The sequence below is a fragment of the Choloepus didactylus genome (genome assembly GCF_015220235.1).
Source record: "Choloepus didactylus isolate mChoDid1 chromosome 25 unlocalized genomic scaffold, mChoDid1.pri SUPER_25_unloc1, whole genome shotgun sequence".
Lineage (NCBI taxonomy): Eukaryota > Metazoa > Chordata > Mammalia > Pilosa > Megalonychidae > Choloepus > Choloepus didactylus.
In genome coordinates, this window is record NW_023637606.1 from 3,420,734 (window position 1) to 3,440,058 (window position 19,325).

A 19,325-nucleotide genomic window follows, 5' to 3' on the forward strand; every position below is an offset into this window, starting at 1 on the left:
CTGAAGGTTAGGTAGAAATAAGCCAAGTGAAGAGCTGCGAAAAGTGTTCTGGGTAGAGGAAACAGCATGTGCAAAAATGCTGAGTATTAAACAAGAAACATCCATTTCATTCATTCACTCTGAACTCTATTTCCTGCCTGGCAAATGCTTCTGAAGCGCCGCCCAGCTTTTATCTTATTGCTCGTATTAAAAGTGACTTATATCAGCTGCTGTGGCTATATTCAGCCGATGTCCAATCGGGATAAACTCTAAACCTCAGTTTAAATCTTTTCATCTAAATCGCCAAGCCTTTTCAGGTTGTCACCCGCCGTCTTACGTAAGACGTGCTCGTCATGACGTAAAAGCCTGGCCCTCCCTCCTCCTAAACGACCTAGCCCACGCGTCCGACCAATCACAGCTCCCAGCTCTAAGCTTGACAACTCCTCTCTCCAATCGCAGGGCATATCCTCCCAGCCAATGACAGGACGCCGTGGGGAAGCCTCTCCCACCCCCCGCCCCCGCCGCGGGAATATCAATAGGGGAGCAATGGGAGGAATGGAAGCAACGGCTCTCGCGAGGATTCTCCCAGCGCTCCTCTCTTCCCGAGGCGGGCCGTCACGTGACGCCGTCTCGCCCAATCGGCGCGCGGGCTGTAGGGGTCGCCGCGGTTCCCGCCAAATACGAGCGCGGCGGCCGCGGTAGCAGCGGCGCGGGCGGGAGGGCGAGCAGCAGCGGCCGCCTGAGGGGAGCCGGCGCCTCCGCCGCCTCCGCCGCCTCCGCCGCCTGAGGGGAGCTCGAGGAGCCGCCGCCGGGGCGATGCTGGAGGAGCCGGAGTGCGGGGCGCCGGGCGCCAGGGGAGAGGCCGCAGGTCGGTTCGGGCCCGCGCGGAGGGGAAGGGGGGACGCGGCGCGCGGCCTGTGAGGGCTGAGGCGGCATTTGGGGTTGGCCCGGCCTCCAGGCTTGCTCGTCGGCGCCGGGCGTTCAGTCCGCGGGGGCCGGTATCATCCCGAGGAACGGCCTTGTGACCCGGAGGGCTCCCGCCCTCCTTGACGTTATTGTTGAGGCCGCGACCATTTTCTTCCGGCGCTTTTGCCTCACTTCACCCTTCCAGGACCCTCTGGAAGGTGGGGCCTCCGGTCGGTGGGGTCCAAGGCGGGGAAACGGAGGCCCGGGGAGGCGAAAGGGCCGGTTCTGCCGGGGATCGAGTGCGCCTTGGCCCCTGAGCAAGTTGGACCTTGCAGCGGCCGGATGGCCGGGTGGGGAAACTGAGGCCCGAGGTCACGCGGGCGGGCTGCAGGGACCGGAACAGCTGAGCCTGCGGCCCAGGGCAGGTCCAGGTAAGAGGCCTGGATGGGGGGAATGTCAGGAGGCTGGGGCTCCCCGATTCTTGCACCTGCCTAATATGCAAGGCTTTCTCCCTGTACCTTCCAAGGGGTCTTTCTGGTACATAGCAGGTCCCCCAATAAGTGGGGTGAACCGAGGATGACTAGACTGCCCTCTGTCTCCCCTGCTTGACTCCCCATTATATCTGCTTGTCACACAATAAGCACCAGAAAAATATGTGTTGGTTGAATGAATTAAGGCCTGGAAGGGACACGCACTAGTCTAATGCAGGGTTTCCCCTTTAGCACTGTTATAGTTGGGGCCAGATCATTGGGGGTTGGGGAGGGCAGGGGTGTCCTGTGCATTATAAGATGTTTCACGCAATCTCTGGTCTCCATCCACTGGATGCCAATAGCACCCCTCAAGTCGTGACAACCAAAAATATCTCTAGACACTGCCAAATGTCCCCCTGGGTTGGGGGGTGAGGGCAGAATCACTCACCCCCTTCCCCGAGAACCACTGCTCTAGTTGCTTCCCAACATTAGAATGTCACAGAGAGTAAAGTTAAAATAAATAAAGTTGGGGGGAACGACTGTCACAGAGCTGTGATATTTTTATTTGACGGAGTATGGATACTGAAATGGGAGAAAAAAAGCAACCAACACCTGCTCTGACTGAGCCATTATAAAAGGGAAGGATGCTTTAACACCAAATATAATTGGGAGGGATGTAATCTCAGAATAAAGAATAGTTGGCAACTTTACATGCCATGTCCGTTGATCATAGTGTACCTTTGAGCAGCCTGGATTTCCGGATGGGGGTCCCTTTTTCTATGGAACTGAGGTTGCTTCTGAGCCTTGTCACTTGTGTTCCATTTGCATGAAAGTCAGTGACTTAGGGCCACACAATTAAATGTAATTTAAGTGGCTAAAGATGATATATCCTTTATTTGAGAGGGGAGCAGTCCATGATTTTGGTAACTGAAAACTCAATGATATTGCCTCCGTTCCCTGGAAATTGGTAGAAAGGAAATGCAAATCTTCTGCATGCTTTTTCTTCTCTAAACTTTGTGGGGGTAGGGGGCGGAGGGGACATTTTCATCTAGGGAAAGTTGGATTTTTTTTTTAGAAAGGCCCAGTCTGCCTTTAAAAAAGACTCACTTTTGAGTCTCTTATGTAAAACATGTGTAGTTTACCCAAAATAACTAAACTAGATTTTTCCAAGCCAGGTTTCCTAGCAGGTGCAAGCTTCTAAACTGATGCTGTTTTAAGTTATTTACCCAAAGACTTGGTCCTATTTACGGTTGCTTTTGCATCAGCTCTGGTATTATTAGATGCTTTCCTTGAGGTTTTTTTCTGTGCAGGAAAACATTGTCCTGTATCATTTCGTGACAGCACGTCAGCTCCTGCCTGACAAGTTCGATATGCTTTAAAATCTATTAACTTCATAACTCTTATTAAAAAGAAAGTGGAAAAAAAATAAAGTAAGTAAATTATTCTAATTTTGCAGATTTGCAAGGGTTTGGGGGTCATACGAACAGTGAAATGACTAATACAAAGTTTTTTTCCACCTCTGCTTTACCCATTCCACTTTTCACTGTTCTTCTGACCACTTGTTGACTTCCCAGTATGTGCCAATCCCCGAGCTTGGGGCTGCAGATTCACTGTGGACCAAGTCTTCTTGCTGCCACGGAGCAGCTTCTGTTGGGGGAGACATTGTAAACACGAAAGTTTCAGAATGATGAGTGCAGTGAGGAAAATAAAACAAGATGTGACAGCATCTAGGGCGGAGTCTCTCAGCCTTGGCACTATTTGGGGCCATTCTGGGGGTTGTAGGTTGCTTAGCAGCATCCCTGGCCTTCACTTACTCAATGCCAGTAGAATCCCTCCACCTCCAGTCACAACAGCTAAAAATGTCTCCCGTCCTCAACTGCCCCCACTGGAGAACCACTTTGTCCAGAAATAGGTTCAGCATATGTGTTTGATGGCCTCATTATGTTTAACATTTAATAACTTATCCTTTGACACTTTTTCACAGCCATGGATTGCAAAGACAGACCAGCTTTTCCAGTCAAGAAGTTAATACAAGGTAACTTTCTGGGAAAGAACGGGGTTGAAGAGTAGTTTCTTATTTATCTTTCATTGTCTCCTCAATCGTGTTTTTAATTCCCCTTGAGCAAAGGCCATCTGTTGGGGTCTTTGGAGAAGGCACTGGAGAGAACAGTCGGTCTCACAAGGGAAAGTGGGGAAACTCATTTTCTTACACTGAGATTCTCTTGGGTGCTCAGCAGCGAACCCAGATATCCCTGCTGCTATGTCAGGGTACTACTGACATTTTGGGCCAGGCGATTCTCTGTCGTGGAGGCCCATCCCTTGTGGCACACAGGCTCGGCAGCGCCTTGCAGATTCCAGTAGCACCACCTCCACCAGTCAGGACAACCAAAAATGTCTCCAGACATTGCCAGGTGTCCCCTTGGGGTGTGTGTGTGCACGTGCACCGGATTGCCTCAGGTTGGGAACCCCTGCTTTACAGGAAGAGAAATGTCCCCAAATCCTTTTGTGTGAAAAAGGGTATGCATTGACCCTTAGGCCAGCCAAGTGACTGGATTATATTTTTTAAAACAACAAAAAACCATGCTTTCTGGTTTTTAAAACTTGGTTATCTAGTTGCCCGCTAGCAATTTGCCCCTTGTGCAGATTGGCAGCAGGTTTGGTGTGTTGGTGGGAATCATGTTAAGGGTAAAGCCCTCATAAGCCTAGGAGCTAGAATCTGAAGACGTCATTGTTTTAGCAACTGACAAGGCACAAATGATCAAGAACAGGTTTATTTGTAATGTCTATGACACTACAAAAAAAAATGCTTAATGAAAAAACAGTCATTTAGATGAATGTGGGCTGCTGGAGAAGTTTACGTATCTGAATTTCCTCCTTCCCTTGAGGTAAATCCATGTGTCTCCCTTATAGGCAGCCTGAAGTCCAGCAGGCATGGGGAAAATAATTGCTTGGTTGGCAGCCCAGACTTTTTGCATAGTCGTTGTGTTGCCACCGTAAGGGTAGCTGACAGCCTGGGATGCTGGGAGCAGAGAGACACCTTTCCTTAAATGGGTCTGTGAATTTTGCTCTTCAGAAACAGATGCAATGTTGTCTTCAAATGAAATTTTCACCCATTAAAAATAAATTTGGAATTTGAACCTGGGTCTTGAACAAATCAGAAAATGTCTCTTTTGAAAGTGACCACATCCCTGCTTGAAGTGTTGTCAGATTTTATTATTTTTTTTAATTAGGATTTTGAGAAAGTATAGAATGAGAAAGCCCTTTTTTAAATTTAAAAATTTGCCCTGCCTTATGCCCAATAAGATTAATAATTTTCAAGCATTGGGAACATTAAAATACTGATTTATTGCCTTTCTTTCTTCACATCTTTACCCTTTCACTAAAAAGATGGCTTCCTTCTTCTTTGTTTCAGCCCGTCTGCCTTTCAAGCGCTTGAATCTTGTCCCAAAGGAGAAAACTGACAGCTGTTCGGACGATATGAAAAGTTCTCAGAGTGCTTCCCTGCAAAATAAAGTCTCCGATTTAGAAATCAGTTTGGACAACTTGGAGAATGACTGTCATGTGGGATCTGATGTAGAATTGAGACCCAAACTTGTAAATGGAAAGGGTCCGTTAGATAACTTTTTAAGAACAAGAGTCAGAACCAATATTGGCGAGACCACAGTTATAATTGATTTGACAGAGGACTCAAATAACCCACTGGTCAGTACCGTGGACCACCATGAACTAAATTCCAAAGCCTCCCCCTCCAGGGAGGCTATCAATGGGGTCAGAGAAGATGAGCATCAGAGGGGTTTCTTGGAAGCCTGTCAGAGCAACACGGCATTTCCAGAAGAGAGCTTTTCAGACATTCCTTGCCAGACGGAGGAAAGGGTTGGCTCAGGAGGCATGGAGAGGAGCGGAGACTCACAGAAAGGCTTGCCGGAAAGCTGCCCTGGCCTGACAGGTGGTCAGCGAACGTACTCTGAACTGGGGAGGGATGGGTGGAGTGATGCTGGGGGCATCCTGGTCAAGGGGAAAGTGCCCCTGGTGGTCTTGCAGGATATTCTGGCTGCGAAACCTGCACAAGCCAATTCTCCAGAAACAAAGTGTATAGACAAGAGTGTGACCTCGGAGAGTGAGGTGCTGGAATCCTGCCCCGAAGAAGACTCTGTTCTTAGCCCTTCGTCTTTGAGCACTTCCTCACCTACCAGTTCTCCTGAGGGACCATCTGCCCCCCAAAGGCATTTCAGCAGTGTCAGCCCCTTCCCCACCTCCACCCCTATCCGCAGAGTGAGTATTTCCCACAATCCCAGCACGACAGTGCTGATGGGTCCTGGAGCACTTGATTCTCTCCTCCCTTTTCAGATGGAGGCAGCTCGTCACCCAGACGGTGAGCGGCTGAGTCAGTGGGACCAGGAACTAGGTCTTGTGACTTCCAATGTGGGATTCTTCCCGATATCGGAAACCGTGACATATTCACTTATGTGTACCTTGTGATGTCCCAGTGACCCGGTCCATGGTCAGATGTCCTCCACAGACAGTGCACTGCCACGTTGATGACCCTCACTGTCCACACCTAACGAATGTTTATAGCCGACTTAGTCATTTTGGTGACTAGTGAATGTCAGCAGGCAGCCATAGCCCCTCATTTCAGATTTTAGCTTCAGCTTCCTTCACTCCTAAGTTTATGTTCCTTGAGTGCTCGCCAGCTGGGTGAACTTGGCCAAGGGCCCTGTTGGTGCCTTGGTTTCCTCATTTGTAAAATGGAAATGAAAATGGAACCCAAGACATAGGGCTATTCATTCAGCAAGTATTTAGTAAGTGTTGACTGTATGCTGGGATCTTTTTCAGGCATAGGGAGTAAAAAATAGAAAAATCCCTGCCCTGGTGGAGAGAGAGAGAGAGGGAGACAAAGAAACACAGTAAGTCAGTCCTCTTGTGTGCTGAGGTGACATTTGAGGAGAGAACTGAAGAAAGTGAAGGAGGAAGCCGTGGGGTTCTCTGGGAAAGAGCCTGAGCAAGCCAGCGAGGAGGACTGTAGGGTTGGAGCGGAGTGAGGGTGGGGGGGTGAGGGAGGGGAGCGCAGGGAGGGGATGGGACAGGTTGTGCAGGGCCTGGTAGACCACAGGGAGGACTTGGGCTTTTACCCCAAGGAAAGTGGGAGCCATGGAGCGCTATAGGCAGAGGAGAGATAGACCCTGGCAGAAAATTGTCACAGCCACCCACAGAGGACACAGCCTGTCCACTACAAAAAGAGAAGTAGAGCCCCCTGATACTGGTGACACCAAAAGTGTGAGAGCGAAACATCTATCAGGAGGCCCCTGAGTTCTGGCAGGACCCATCTGTGAGCCCAGCTTGGGGAGAGAGGCATTTTTGCCAGGTTTTGCTGAGGCTGCTGCCTGCCCACCTACACCCACAAATACACATTTACATCTTACCTCCTAGGAGTGCTGACTTGCTTGGTCTGTTTTATAGTCAGTACCTTAACTCACACATCTTCCTACCACGGGCCCTGCAGTTCCTGGTTCCTGTTTCTTTGGTGAATGAGTATGTTAAGTTTTCCATTTTCCTTCCCCACCTTCTAGATTGTTGTGGTGGTGACTTGGAGGCTTACATTCTGCTTAATATTACTTTGTAACTTTTTTTTTTTTTTTTAATTGAGGTCTGTTAGTACTTGAGCTCAACAGTAAAATCTGGGTTTGGAGCACTAAGGCATTTATTTGTCCTCCCCTGCTTTGTAGGCCTCAGAGTGTCCTGGGGAGCTAGTTAAGATGCAGATCCTGAGGTTCCCTCTCAGGGATTCTGATGGAGTCTGAGAGAGTCATTAAAAAAAAAAACAAAAACAAAAGTGTTCCAGGGGATTGGGAGACTCACTTGGGAAAACTGATTTAGAAACATGTTTTTTTTAGGTAACCCCAGGGTCTTGAATAGCTGACAAGTTTCTTTTTAGCGTTAGAGCTTTTTAATCACTTGGGATAGAAACATTTCTCAAATTTATTTGCAGTTAGACATGTAATTTAGAGTATTATACTGATGATTTGAGATTGCTCCATAAATGCTAATTTTGATACAGATATGATACTGGAATAGGTGATATGCCTCTGTAAACAAATGACCACATACAGGCGTTAAATTCTCTTTAAAAAAAATAATCAAAACTGTTTAAAAAAATATAGTGGAAATATTACGGCCCCCTTTAGCATTCTCTCTGCCTCCACAGTTGCCAGGGTTATCAGCTTACATTTTTCTTTGTCATGTGTGTTTGAAAGAGATCCCTTAAGAAATACACAGTATTGTTTTGTTTCCTTACCTAAGGCATACTGTAAATATGTTTCTTTTTGACTGAAGGGTGTCTTAGATTTTTTGTTTATATTGGGATGGACAGAGATTGCTCTTTTTATTAACTGCTGTATTGGGCTCCTGTGGTATGGCTGTACTGTAGTTTGTATTGCCATTCTCTCATAAACGGATATTTCTGTCATTCTGGATGTTTGGCCTTTACACAACGATAGTGGTAATGAGCACCCTTCTCACACACCTCCTTGGCCTGTTGTGTGACTAGAATCGCTGGCTCCCAGGGATGCACGTGTTCATTTTTGCCAACTTGCACTCCAGTGAGGGTGGACCAATTTGGAGTTTTCTCTTTTCCTCTCTGCCTTCTCTCCCCTGCTCTTAGGTTTTTTAGCTGCTGCTGTGGGCTTAGAAATTTGATATCCTTAGGTATAAAATCAGAGTCGTGATTCTGTGAGGATTCACCTGTGTAAAGTGGAATTTTAATGCAGGAACAGGGTTCAATCTGTCTTGACTAGATGGGGTAGCTAGTTTGTTTTTAAGTTTCCTTCTGGGATCCTTGATCATGTTTTTTGCAGACGAGGTTGCCGTTTTGTGGAGCTCCAGGTAGGTAAAACGTGGCATGATGGCAGGTGATTTTGAGTGATAGTTCAATAAATACTTGGGCCAAATTTCAAAAAGATAAAGTTATATCCGACCATTAAGATCCATCTGAATGTTTAGCAAAGCAGTAGAGATACTGGTTTTAAGTTAAGTGGTAATTGCTCTGGTAGCCACACATTATTAAACTGACTCCCGGTAGTCATGTCAACTGGGTTCTTCCAGTTCTCCCATTGTAAAAGGCACCAGGTTTTACAGCTGAAATTCAAGAACAAATAGGGACAAGACTAAATGTGTTTTTTACCCCAGAATGCTCCCTCATACTTTAGCAAGTGGGTGGAGTCCCCAGACTTGGCAGGCAGAATGGATTCTGGGGGAGCAGACGCTATTTCTTAGAACGGTTGGTAAGATTGCTTTGGTGACTGGCATTCCCATGGGCACGTGCTCGCTGCAGACAGGACTGAACACTCAGGCCTAATCACGCTGGTGTCCGAGTGTCCCAGCCAGCTCTGAAAAACTCGGCTTTCTCGTGACTGCACTCGACTGTTTACTAAAGGACGGGTTCAGTCCAGAAGGAACTCAGTGGGTCACAGGTGAGAAGGATGTCCTGAGTTTATTAACCTGTAAGCTTCATTCTGTAAGAGGTTTTCCCAGGTGAAGGAATTACTGTTAGATGGTTTTGTGGATAGTCATCACAATGATTATTTAATCATACTTTTTTGAAATTTAAGCATCAAAATGTTTTTTGTTTTTTTTTTTTTAATTAGAGCAGTTGTAGGTTTCAGAAAAATCATACAGAAGGTGCAAATTCCCATCAGAATTGTCAGAGAAGTGGCCCTTTAGTTTTTCATCTTAACCTCACTCATTCTTTGCTGCTTCTATAAATCTAAATTGCAACTGAGAGTCATTTCTTGCCACCCTTAACTGTTTCTTCCCATTGTTCTTTGATCTGATGGTTTGGTTGCCTGGATTCCCTGCTCTGGAGACAGCTTAGGCAGTGGCAGTGGTCTGTACTCCCTGTCCGTAGTTGTAACCAGGACCATTGAGCCAGAATGGTGAGCGCCTCTGTGTGTGCGTCTTGGTTTCACTTCGACTTGGTCATTCCTGGTAGCCTGAGTGCAATTTGAAGCTTGACAACAAAGATAACTGTTCTACAATATAGGGGTTCTAGACCTTTGCTTCTGAGCATTCACTCTGCATCCTAAGAAGCAGAGTACAGATGAGTGACCCACAGGGAATGTGACCTGTAGACATATATTTTGTATTAACACTGTGTTAGTTTTCACACTGTGTTGTTCTAAAAATTACCTTTAAAAATTGACCTAGAATTCCCAGTATTGGCTTCTATTGGAAAAATTGGCAGGGGCAGCCTTGCTGGGCCTTTCTTGTACGAGTTCTGCCCCCTTCAGACAGGGCAGGCGCCCCAGGGCTCCACCATTCAAGGCTTTTCTTTTCAAGTTTGCCTTCGTTGTTTTGTTTTATTTGATTCAGCTTTATTGAGATACATTCACATACCATACAGTCATCCATGGTGTACAATCAACTGTTCACAGTACCATCATATAGTTGTGCATTCATCACCCCAATTTATTTTTGAACATTTTTCTTATACCAGAAAGAATCAGAATTAGAATAAAAAATAAAAAAAGAACACCCAAATCACTCCCCCCATCCCACCCTATTTTTCATTTAGGTTTTGTCCCCATTTTTCAACCGATCCATCCATACACTGGATAAAGGGAGTGTGAGCCACAAGGTTTTCACAATCACACCCTCACACCATGTACATAGCTACATTGCTATCCAGTCATCTTCAAGAGTCAAGGCTATTGGGTTGCAGTTCGACAGTTTCAGATATTTCCTTCTAGCTATTCCAACACACTAAAAACTAAAAAGGGATATCTACATAGCCCATAAGAATGCTCTCCAGAGTGACCTCTTGACTCCATTTGAAATCTCAACCATTGTAGCTATTTTGCTTCATTTTGCTTCCCCCTTTGAAAAAGATGTTTTCAGTCCCTCCATGCGGGGTCCATTGCCTTGGTTTTTCTGTATGTGGCCCGCTTCATTATCTGCCTCCACGTCTCCCCTTTCCTCCCCAGATACACAGGGGAGCAGTGTGGTTTGAATTTGTGACCCCACTAGGATACTTTGTTTCTGCTGGTGGGTGGTTTTTTAATTTTTTGTGTTTTTTTTCTTGTTTTGCAAAGAAGTTCTTAATAGTGTGGGCCAGTTATTTCCTCCTTCCCTTCCCCTAAAGAATGTGTGATCTAGTTAACTTGTTAAAGTGATTGGAACAATCCACCTTTAAAGATAAATATCTTTAATTTCAGATAACTAAGAAATTCGTCAAAGGTTCTACAGAGAAGAACGAGATGAGACTGCAAAGAGTAAGACATTTTCCCTGACATAGGAAATTAACCTGCTGTGTTTCAGTAAGCAAGGCCCCTTGTACTTCCTTTGGCCCAGTTTTACCTTTTGCCCTGCTTGTTCTGACCTTCATTTTGATTCTCGCTTCATTTCACATAACTGGGCTTCATAGATTGTGGGCTGCAGCATTTTTAGCCTTGCTAAATCCTAAGGTTTTACGTGCAGCCTTTTCTAAGTTTCTATTATTATTACTTTAATATAGACAACTGTCATAGTTGGGCATCCTGGGGTAGCCTAAAATTGCCTTCCAAAGAGCCTTTCCTTGCATCCTCATCCCCTGTGAGTAGATTTAAGTTCTACTCGGTGGCACTGATGGTTCAGTGGGTCTCTGTGGAGGCTTGCATTCACTTATCTGGGGGTCACCACACTTCATACAACAGTGTGGGGGCCTTTCTTACAGCCAGAGAGAGCCAAGAAGGCCACGGGGCACCTCACCCCATACCAGCTCACAGAAGGGGCCCCCGTGACAGGTGCCTGCTGTTCACCAGGAGTTCTCTGTGCCTTCTCATGTCTGCGTTCAGTTTTTGCATGTCAGATTTTAATGGCTTTTTTTTTTTTTAAACAATTTATCTCATTCTTTATTGGAATTTCTACGTTGGACATGGCATTTATGGGAAAAAGCTCAAGTGCGCCTGACAAGCTCTGACTTATTCGTGATTCTAGAAGCCTTCTGTTGTCTTCTTTAGCAACAGGGAAAGGGACTCCTTCACACCATCCTGCAGTCATGCCACTGGTCTCGTTGTTAAACCCAGCCCAGTGGCCTCCTCCAAGTGTCCTTCATGTCAGACGAAAGTACAGAGGATATTTGGCAAGAAACAGATACGCAGATATTTTTAATGCTTTTATTCAACCGTTAAGGATTTCTCTGGACAGTTTAGAATGTTCTCCCTACAGGCAAGGGCTTAGTCTTGTGTTGGGTTCCTGGCAGTTGGAAAACCCATCCCTGATAGGTAGTGGTCCTGTGAGGGTCACCTCGAGCTGTGTCAGAAAGCGGCCGTCCTCCCGGGCGGGCGGCAAGCTGGTTTTGTGCTCACCCAGCACCCCAGGCCTTGTACTAGTTCTCTGGAGTGAGGAATTGCTGCTCTAAGATGTTCTGACTTTAAAGAATGTAGAAGAAACTAGCTGTTTTTTTACTGACAAATAAAGTGGTAGTGCTGTGGTGATAGAGATTACTTTCTTTCTTTAGTGCTTAACTTCTTTTTCCCCCAGATCCCAAGAAACGGTTTTAAAGAAAATTGTTTATGTGTTTTGCTGTTTATTTTTTTGTTTTCTCATGTATTCCTCACTGTTTTTAAGACTTTACCCAACAGATCCCATGTCCTTGCCTCATCTCAGTGAAATAAAGAAATGAAATAAAATAAAAAATTAATTAGTTAAAATTAACTAAAGTTAATTAAAAATTTAATTAAAAATTAAAAATTTATTAAATTTAAGTAAATAAATAGATAAAAAAGAAAATAAATCCTGTAGTCTGGTATATTTTGTAGGGGAGAAAAATATTTTTGTTTTAAAGGTAGGGAAGGCAAAATCTGCGGGTGTTTGTGCTTGTTTGTTACCCTAGCTTTCTGATTAAATAAACGCAGTTCAAACCTAATAGAGAGAACCCTGCATCACTGCATCATAGCCCAGAGGCAGAGGTTGGCTTCTTTATATATATATATATGTATATATATAAAAGAGTAGACTTTGCCCTCATGATTAAAGGTATATTCTTTTAGATGAGTCTTATTTTGAATTGTCCATGAAGTACTGTGGCAAACAGCTAATCCTCATCATTTTTCTCATGATAGAAGGAAATCTTGTTCATGGATTAAAAATCACTTCTGTCTTTACGTAAGTGTTCTTCTGTAGCTGGTTCCTTAACTCTCCCCCTTCTGTTGAAACCCAGTGGTCCTTGGGATTCTAACCTGCCCCTCTCTGGCAGATCTGCAGGGAATACACCTGTTGCATTGTCTTTTGGCTGTAGGAGAAAGAACGTTTGGGCAAGCAACTAAAGTTACAAGCAGAGAAAGAAGAAAAGGAGAAGCTCAAAGAAGAGGCCAAACGGGCCAAGGAAGAGGCCAAAAAGAAGAAAGAGGAAGAGAAGGAACTGAAAGAAAAGGAAAGGCGAGAGAAGAGGGAGAAAGATGAAAAGGAGAAGGCCGAGAAGCAGCGGCTCAAGGAGGAGCGGCGCAAGGAGAGGCAGGAGGCCTTGGAGTAAGCGCCTGTGGTGGTAGCTTTCCTCTCCCCCTTGTCAGTTCCCAGTGCCAGCCGTTTGGATGTGTCCATTGCCATAGCAGTTAGAAGGCACGACGGTGGCTATCCTTAAATTGCTTCCTACGTCTGGGTTATCAATTGAGTCCCTGACTCCAAAGGAATGAAGAGAAGTGTTCTCTGCCGCACCCTTTCCCCTTGCCAGCCTGGGGGCTCCCAGTGCAGAAATGCAGTCTGTGTCTGAAGATGATGTTCTGGTTGTCCAAAATGTAATTTCATGTTCCGCAGGGCGAAACTGGAGGAGAAAAGGAAGAAAGAAGAGGAGAAACGGTTAAAAGAAGAAGAAAAGGTAACTATTCTCGCAGACTGTCTACATCCCAGTCTGTCTGGCGCTGACCTTTCATAACACAGACCCTGGGTTTCTCCTGAGAGCAGGATTTTTGTCTGAATTAGGTGCCCACTCTTTCTCAGGTCTTGGCCCCTTGAGGACTGGCCCATGTGGAAATGGGTTGTTCTTGTCACTTGTTCTCATTGCTGGCCAGTCACCTGCCTACTGCCTCAGCATCCACCAACAGCAGCTCTTGAACATTGTGAGATGGGCTGGGACTCACTTGCTGGCCGATAGGTTTTGAGAGCTAACATCTAAGTAATGCCCTCAGCGGAAAAATGCTGGAGGCTCAGTTCTGGAGACTTGCGCATGTTCTAAAACACACACCATTCTCTACGCTTCCTCATCATCATCTTTTCGATTGCAGCGCATTAAAGCAGAGAAAGCTGAAATCACCAGGTTCTTTCAGAAACCAAAGACTCCACAGGCCCCCAAGGTGAGAGACTGGCTTCCTCTGGTTTTGTTTTTTTGTGCTCTGTTGGGCTTTTCCTTTTTAAAGATAAAGGTGTCAGCTGACCAGCTAGCTTTCCTCTCCTCAAGAGGGGAAGATTTTTTTTTCTGCAGAAGTCTGGAAGTTCAGTGTTTTTTGTCATTTTCTATGTTCTGAAAAGGCAGAGTGGCACATCTAATAGAATTGCCAAGTCTTTACAGGTTGCTTCACAAGCAGTTTCCTGTTAGGAGATTAATAGGAAAGTGCAAGAGAAGACAACCTAATCCATACCCTTGGGAAATTTATGCTCAGGATGGGAGGCAAAATTAACCATATGTTATAGAATTTAGCACAAAATGTTGCTTCCTCCACCTGGCGTCCATCCAGTCACCTGGTGGTTCAGACCTCCTGAACCAGCATCTTCACAGGAAGCCCCAGGACCACCCTCTCCCACCCCCTGTTCTCCAGAGATAACCTATCTCTTCATGTGGCTGTTCATTTACATGTAGAAATCAGGATCATCCTGAACCGAGGTTTTGTTTACTTCTCTGTATCTTGGATGCTTGCCGCATTCAGGTCTCCTTCATTCTTCTCTGCTGCCTAACATCTCCTGATGTTCATGGGATCCATTTTATGTACCCGTTTCCCCGTGGAGTTTTCTTCTCACACCCCCTCCTGTCAGTGCTGCAGTGGATGTCTGCATCCTCTTTGCATGTGTGCATTTCTTCAGGACCGCCACCTGGACGTGGTCTGGCTGCTTCGTTGCAGGATGTGCACACTGACAAGACTACGTTAACTACTCTCAGATCACTCTCCAAACAGGAAGTGCTAATGTAACAGGTTTCCAGCAGTACGTGACAATGTGCGCTTCCCCACCGCTGCGAGTGCTGGATATTAGGATTCTCTTTCAACTTTGCCAGTGTGATGGGTAAAAAATTGATATCTCGGTTTTTGTTTGCATTTTCCTTTGAATGCTAGTGCACTTGATGTCTCCTCGTGGTTTTTTTTGTTCTGTTTTGTTTTTTTGCCATTTTACTTCCTCTTCTGTGACTTGCCAGTTCCTATTTTTTACCTATTTTTCCACAGAATTTGCTATTTTTCGTGACCTTTAAGAGTTCGTTGCATAGTCTAGATTTTTATCCCTTGTGACATAGATTGCAAATATTTCAGTCTGTTACTTGCCTTTTGATTTGGTTATGGTGACTTTTATTATACAGAAGTTTTCATTTTAATGCCAGCATTTTTATTATTTTATGGTAATTGGCTTTTGATTAGAAAGCCATATCCTATGCCTATAAATGTATTCTCCAAATTTTTTCCAGTTCTTTTTTTTTTTCTCTTTTAGCTTAAGCTTTGCTTTTTAGGTTTAGTTCTTTAATTTAGCTGGAATTCCTTGTGCTCGTGGAATGAAGCATGGCTCTAAGGGTCACCTTTATGGATCAGCTGATGGTCCAAGCACCCTCGAATGAGGCGAGCTCCTGCCAGCTCTCAGCCTTGGCTGCCTGTTGGACTTGCTGGGGAGCTTCAGAAATCACAGGTGCCTGGATCCCGTCCTGGAGGCTCCAACGGGCTGTCGTGCGGCCGGCATTGAGCTGCTGGTCTCAGCCACCCTATCCCACTGAGGCAAAAGGCTGGCTCTTTTTTTTTTTTAATTTAACATATATACACAACAGTCATAACTTTCAAAGTACGATTTAACTAGTAGAGAGCAAATTTCAAAGAATGTTATGGGTTATAGCTCCACAGTTTCAGTTATTTCCTTATTGTGAAATGTAAGATATATACAGAAAGTTGATAACTTTCAAAGTACAATTTAACAAGTAGCTATAGAACAAACTTCAAAGGATGCTGTGGGTTACAATTATTTCCTTCTAGCTATTCTAATACCCTAGCACCTAAAAATATATATATTTATATAAAGATTCAGTATTCGTAATTCTTTGTTAAATCCTCTCTTGTCTGTTGTTACCCCTTCCTCTCATTTTAATCACTTTCTCAATCTTCAGGAGCGTCTAAGTTCATGTTGAAAGGGGGTGTTGACAGCTTGGGGAAGGGGGCTGCATCTGATTGTTGTTCTTAAAGAGGCTATTGCCTCTGGGTTTGAGGAGTTGTCTGGCATAGGAACATTCTGGTGGATTTAAGTTTCTGAGAGATAAACTTAGTGAGTGAAACTTTTACAGAATCAAATAGAAACCTAGGTATTTGGGGGCTACTTTTGGTAAGGGCATGGCCTACTGTGGCCCTTTGGGATACCTAGCTGGGGGAGCTGGCATGAAAATAACCTCCAGTACAGCCTCTCGACTCTATTTGAAATCTCTTAGAAAGACTAGCTTTCTTATATGTAATTTTTAAAGACACAGTTTTCTCTTTCCAAGTTGTCCTGTCGTGCTGCCAAGTTTGGACTCCACTAGTAAAGAGGTCAAAGATACTAAAGGAGTTAAGAGAGAAGAGAAATCAAACCTACCAAAATTTAACATGTAGACACTAATGTTTCAAGTGCACATCAGGCTTTAGTGTTGAGAAACGGCTTTGTCTCGTGAATTATTTGTATTCTGAAGGTGGGCCTTTGGGTATGCTGGTCGCCCTCCCAGGGTCTCTCTGTCTGGTTCCCGTTCTTGTGTTCTTGGATGGGTGTGGGATGGTGGCCAGGACACCGCCTCGGTCACAGCTTGCTGCCTTTTTTTTTTTTTTGGCCATCTTTATTGAGGTATAATTTATGTACAGTAAAATTCACCCTTCTTAGGCATACTGGTCAATGAGTTTTGACAATTGTGTACAGTTACATAACCACCACTGTAATCAAGACTTAGGATAGCGCTGTCACCCCAAGTAATTGCCCCGTGCTTCCTTGTGATCAAAAGCTTCCAGCCCCTGGCAAATGCAGGTCTGATCTCTGCCCCTATAGATTTTGTGGGTTTTTTTTTTTTTTTTTTTTTTTAATTATGGTAAAATACCGATAACAAAATTTGCCATTTTAATCATTTTTAAGTTTACAATTCAGTGACATTAAGTACATTCACAATGTATTTCTCTACTGTATCCAAAACTTTTCCATCATCCCAAACTCTGCACCCAGTAAGCAATAACTCCTTATTCCTCCTGCCCCCTGCTGCCCATCCCCAGTATGGTAGCTTCTAATCTAGGCCCTGTCTTTATGAATTTGCTTATTCTGGATATTTCATATAAGTGGAACCATACAATAATATCCTTTTGTGTGTGGCTTTTTTTCACTCAGCATGATGTTTCTGAGTTTCATCCATCCTGTTGTATGAATGAGGACTTAATTCCTTTTTAAGGCTAGTATTCCACTGTAGGGAATATCACATTTTGATTATCCACTCATCTGCCAATGGACGCCTGGGTTGTTTCACCTTTTGGCGATGGTGAATTGTGCCGCTACAGACACCAGTTTACAAGCATCCATCTGAGCCCTCGTTTTCAATTCTTCTGATGTACACCTGGCAGTCCAGTTGCCAGGTCATATGGCAATTCTCGTTCAACTTTGTGAGGAACCACCAAACTCTTTTCCAAAGTGACTGTCCCATTTTATATCCCCCCGCTCCGAACAATGCACAAAAGTTCCAGTTTCTCCTCATTCTCACCAAAATTTATTTGCCCTTTTCAGAAACTCGTAGAAATGGAGTCACACAGCAGTGTATTTTGTTTCTGCTCCTTTGACTTAGCATATTGCTCTCGAGGTCCCTGCAGGTGGCTCTGTGCTTCTGCAGCTCCTTCTTCTCATCGCTGGCTGGGACCCACCATCCAGTCTCTTCTTGGTTTCAGACCCTGGCCGGCTCCTGCGGGAAGTTTGCCCCTTTTGAAATTAAAGAGCACATGGTTCTCGCCCCTCTGTGCCGGGCTGCTTTTGATCAAGACCTCTGTGATCAGTTAGACCAGCTACTCCAGCAACAGAGTGGCAGATTTTCCTTCCTGGAGGATCTGAAAGGCCGGCGGCCACTCAGATCTGGACCTACCCTTGTTTGTAACCAGAATGCAGACCTTTTTAACAGGTTAGTGCCCGGGGGGTGTGGATAGGCCGAGTGCAGTTGTCCTAGACCTGGGGTCCAGGAGAGGGGCTCTGGGCTTCCCCCGTGGCTCAGGCCCCTCTGCCCTGACTTCCTACTCCTACCCCGCTCTGAAATCCCAGAAAGGTGCCGATATGGAGAGCAGACTGCCTGTCCCAGCTCCCCACCCTCCTCAGAGGATCTTCTCACCTTGGAGCTGAGCTCCATAGAGGAGCATTTCCCCGTTCTCATTATAAAGGCTATGGGCAGCAATTTGGCAATCTCACAATTTTCCTTCTTCTGCTGTATCCTTCTTGGTCTGAAGAAATGTTCTGTAGCTTTCTTTGGGAGCCAGTGCCAGTGCTGCCTTTTTAGACTGTTTGCAGCCTGCTTAATCAGGGAAACTCCTGGGTGGTGCGTGTACATGTTGCAGATGCAGCGAATCACTCGTGCAGCGTTTTATCCTGCAGTGATGTCGTGATCGTGGAAAGCAGCAAAGTTGACGGTGTTCCCGAAAGGAAGACATTTGGCAGGATGAAGCTCCTGCAGTTCTCTGAGAACCACCGGCCTGCGTACTGGGGAACGTGGAACAGGAAGACGACAGCCATCCGTCCCAGGAACCCCTGGGCCCAAGACAGGGTGAGTGTGTGCCCATGTGCTGATGGTACACAGGCCTCGGTCTTCCTCACCTTTCCTTCGTGTTTTCCCTTTTTATTTTATTTTAAACATTGGCCCCTTGGGTTCTGTAATTATTCCAGCTTTTCTGCTCTGCCTTTTCCTTCCAGCTCCGAAAACAGTCTTGATGGGCTGCGTGTTTCTCTTTTCAGAAGCTGCTCGACTACGAGGTTGACAGCGATGAGGAGTGGGAGGAAGAGGAGCCGGGAGAGTCTCTGTCCCACAGTGAAGGGGTGAGAGTGGACGGCTCGGTGCTAGTTTCACAGCAGGGGCCTGGGCAGGCCCAGGCCATGTGTCTGCATTCCCACCTTCTCCTGGGGACGATCGTCTGGCAGCAGTGGGCCCTCTTGGCCACGGAGGGTGGGAACCGAGTGGTGTCACCTGTTGCCGATGGGGCATGCACACTCGCCGGAGCCCTCCATCAGCCTGGGTCCCCGTTGGATTTCTGCTGGGCCTCAGGCTTTCCAGAAACGACACTCACAGCGGTGAATGGGCTTTTCTCCCTTGGATGTTGGCACGTTTAAATATGTCACGAAGCATATGTTCTGTTTCCACATATTTTGAGCTTATCTTTTTCTCTTTTTGAGGATGATGATGATGAAGTGGGAGAAGACGAAGATGAGGATGATGGTTTTTTTGTGCCCCATGGGTACCTTTCTGAGGATGAAGGAGTGACCGAGGTGAGGGCGACAGGCCCAGGAAGGAGCTCTTTCGGGGGCCAGGGCTGGGGAGCCGCTGAGCTAGGAAAGGCAAAGGGCATGAACCCATCTGCGGCCAGTTCAGTGCCTCCCTTACCCCGCACAGCTCCACAGCCGCCTTAAAGGGGATTCGCAAGGTGTGGGTTCATCCGTGGGGGTGTTGGGACCTGGCGTTGGTCTTGTCTGGGAGGAAATTTGCTTGGGTAGGAACTGTGTGAGTACAATCCATGGTCAGGGTAGTTGCTGGGGAATGTTGGAAGTGGGGGAGGACTGGCCCTC

The 19,325-nt window shown here is 45.8% G+C and overlaps 1 protein-coding gene across 5 annotated transcripts in view; it reads left to right on the forward strand.

The window, feature by feature from the left end:
• Positions 1–503: 503 nt before the first annotated feature.
• The window catches only part of CHAF1A (chromatin assembly factor 1 subunit A), a 29,267-nt gene continuing 10,445 nt past the window's right edge, over positions 504–19,325 (forward strand). For 3 of the 5 annotated variants that reach the window (XR_005214949.1, XR_005214948.1, XM_037823948.1), the window contains exons 1-11: positions 504–847; positions 3,340–3,390; positions 4,768–5,627; positions 10,562–10,618; positions 12,625–12,854; positions 13,140–13,200; positions 13,607–13,675; positions 17,453–17,679; positions 18,144–18,312; positions 18,501–18,581; positions 18,936–19,028. Coding sequence is in view for 3 of the 5 variants with exons in the window: in XM_037823948.1 (XP_037679876.1) it covers positions 796–847; positions 3,340–3,390; positions 4,768–5,627; positions 10,562–10,618; positions 12,625–12,854; positions 13,140–13,200; positions 13,607–13,675; positions 17,453–17,679; positions 18,144–18,312; positions 18,501–18,581; positions 18,936–19,028 (1,950 nt within the window). In the remaining 2 variants the exon portion in view is untranslated. Of the gene's footprint in view, positions 848–1,182; positions 1,317–3,339; positions 3,391–4,767; positions 5,628–10,561; positions 10,619–12,624; positions 12,855–13,139; positions 13,201–13,606; positions 13,676–17,452; positions 17,680–18,143; positions 18,313–18,500; positions 18,582–18,935; positions 19,029–19,325 lie in introns of those variants that run through there. The other 2 variants (XM_037823949.1, XM_037823950.1) reach the window with 2 other exon arrangements.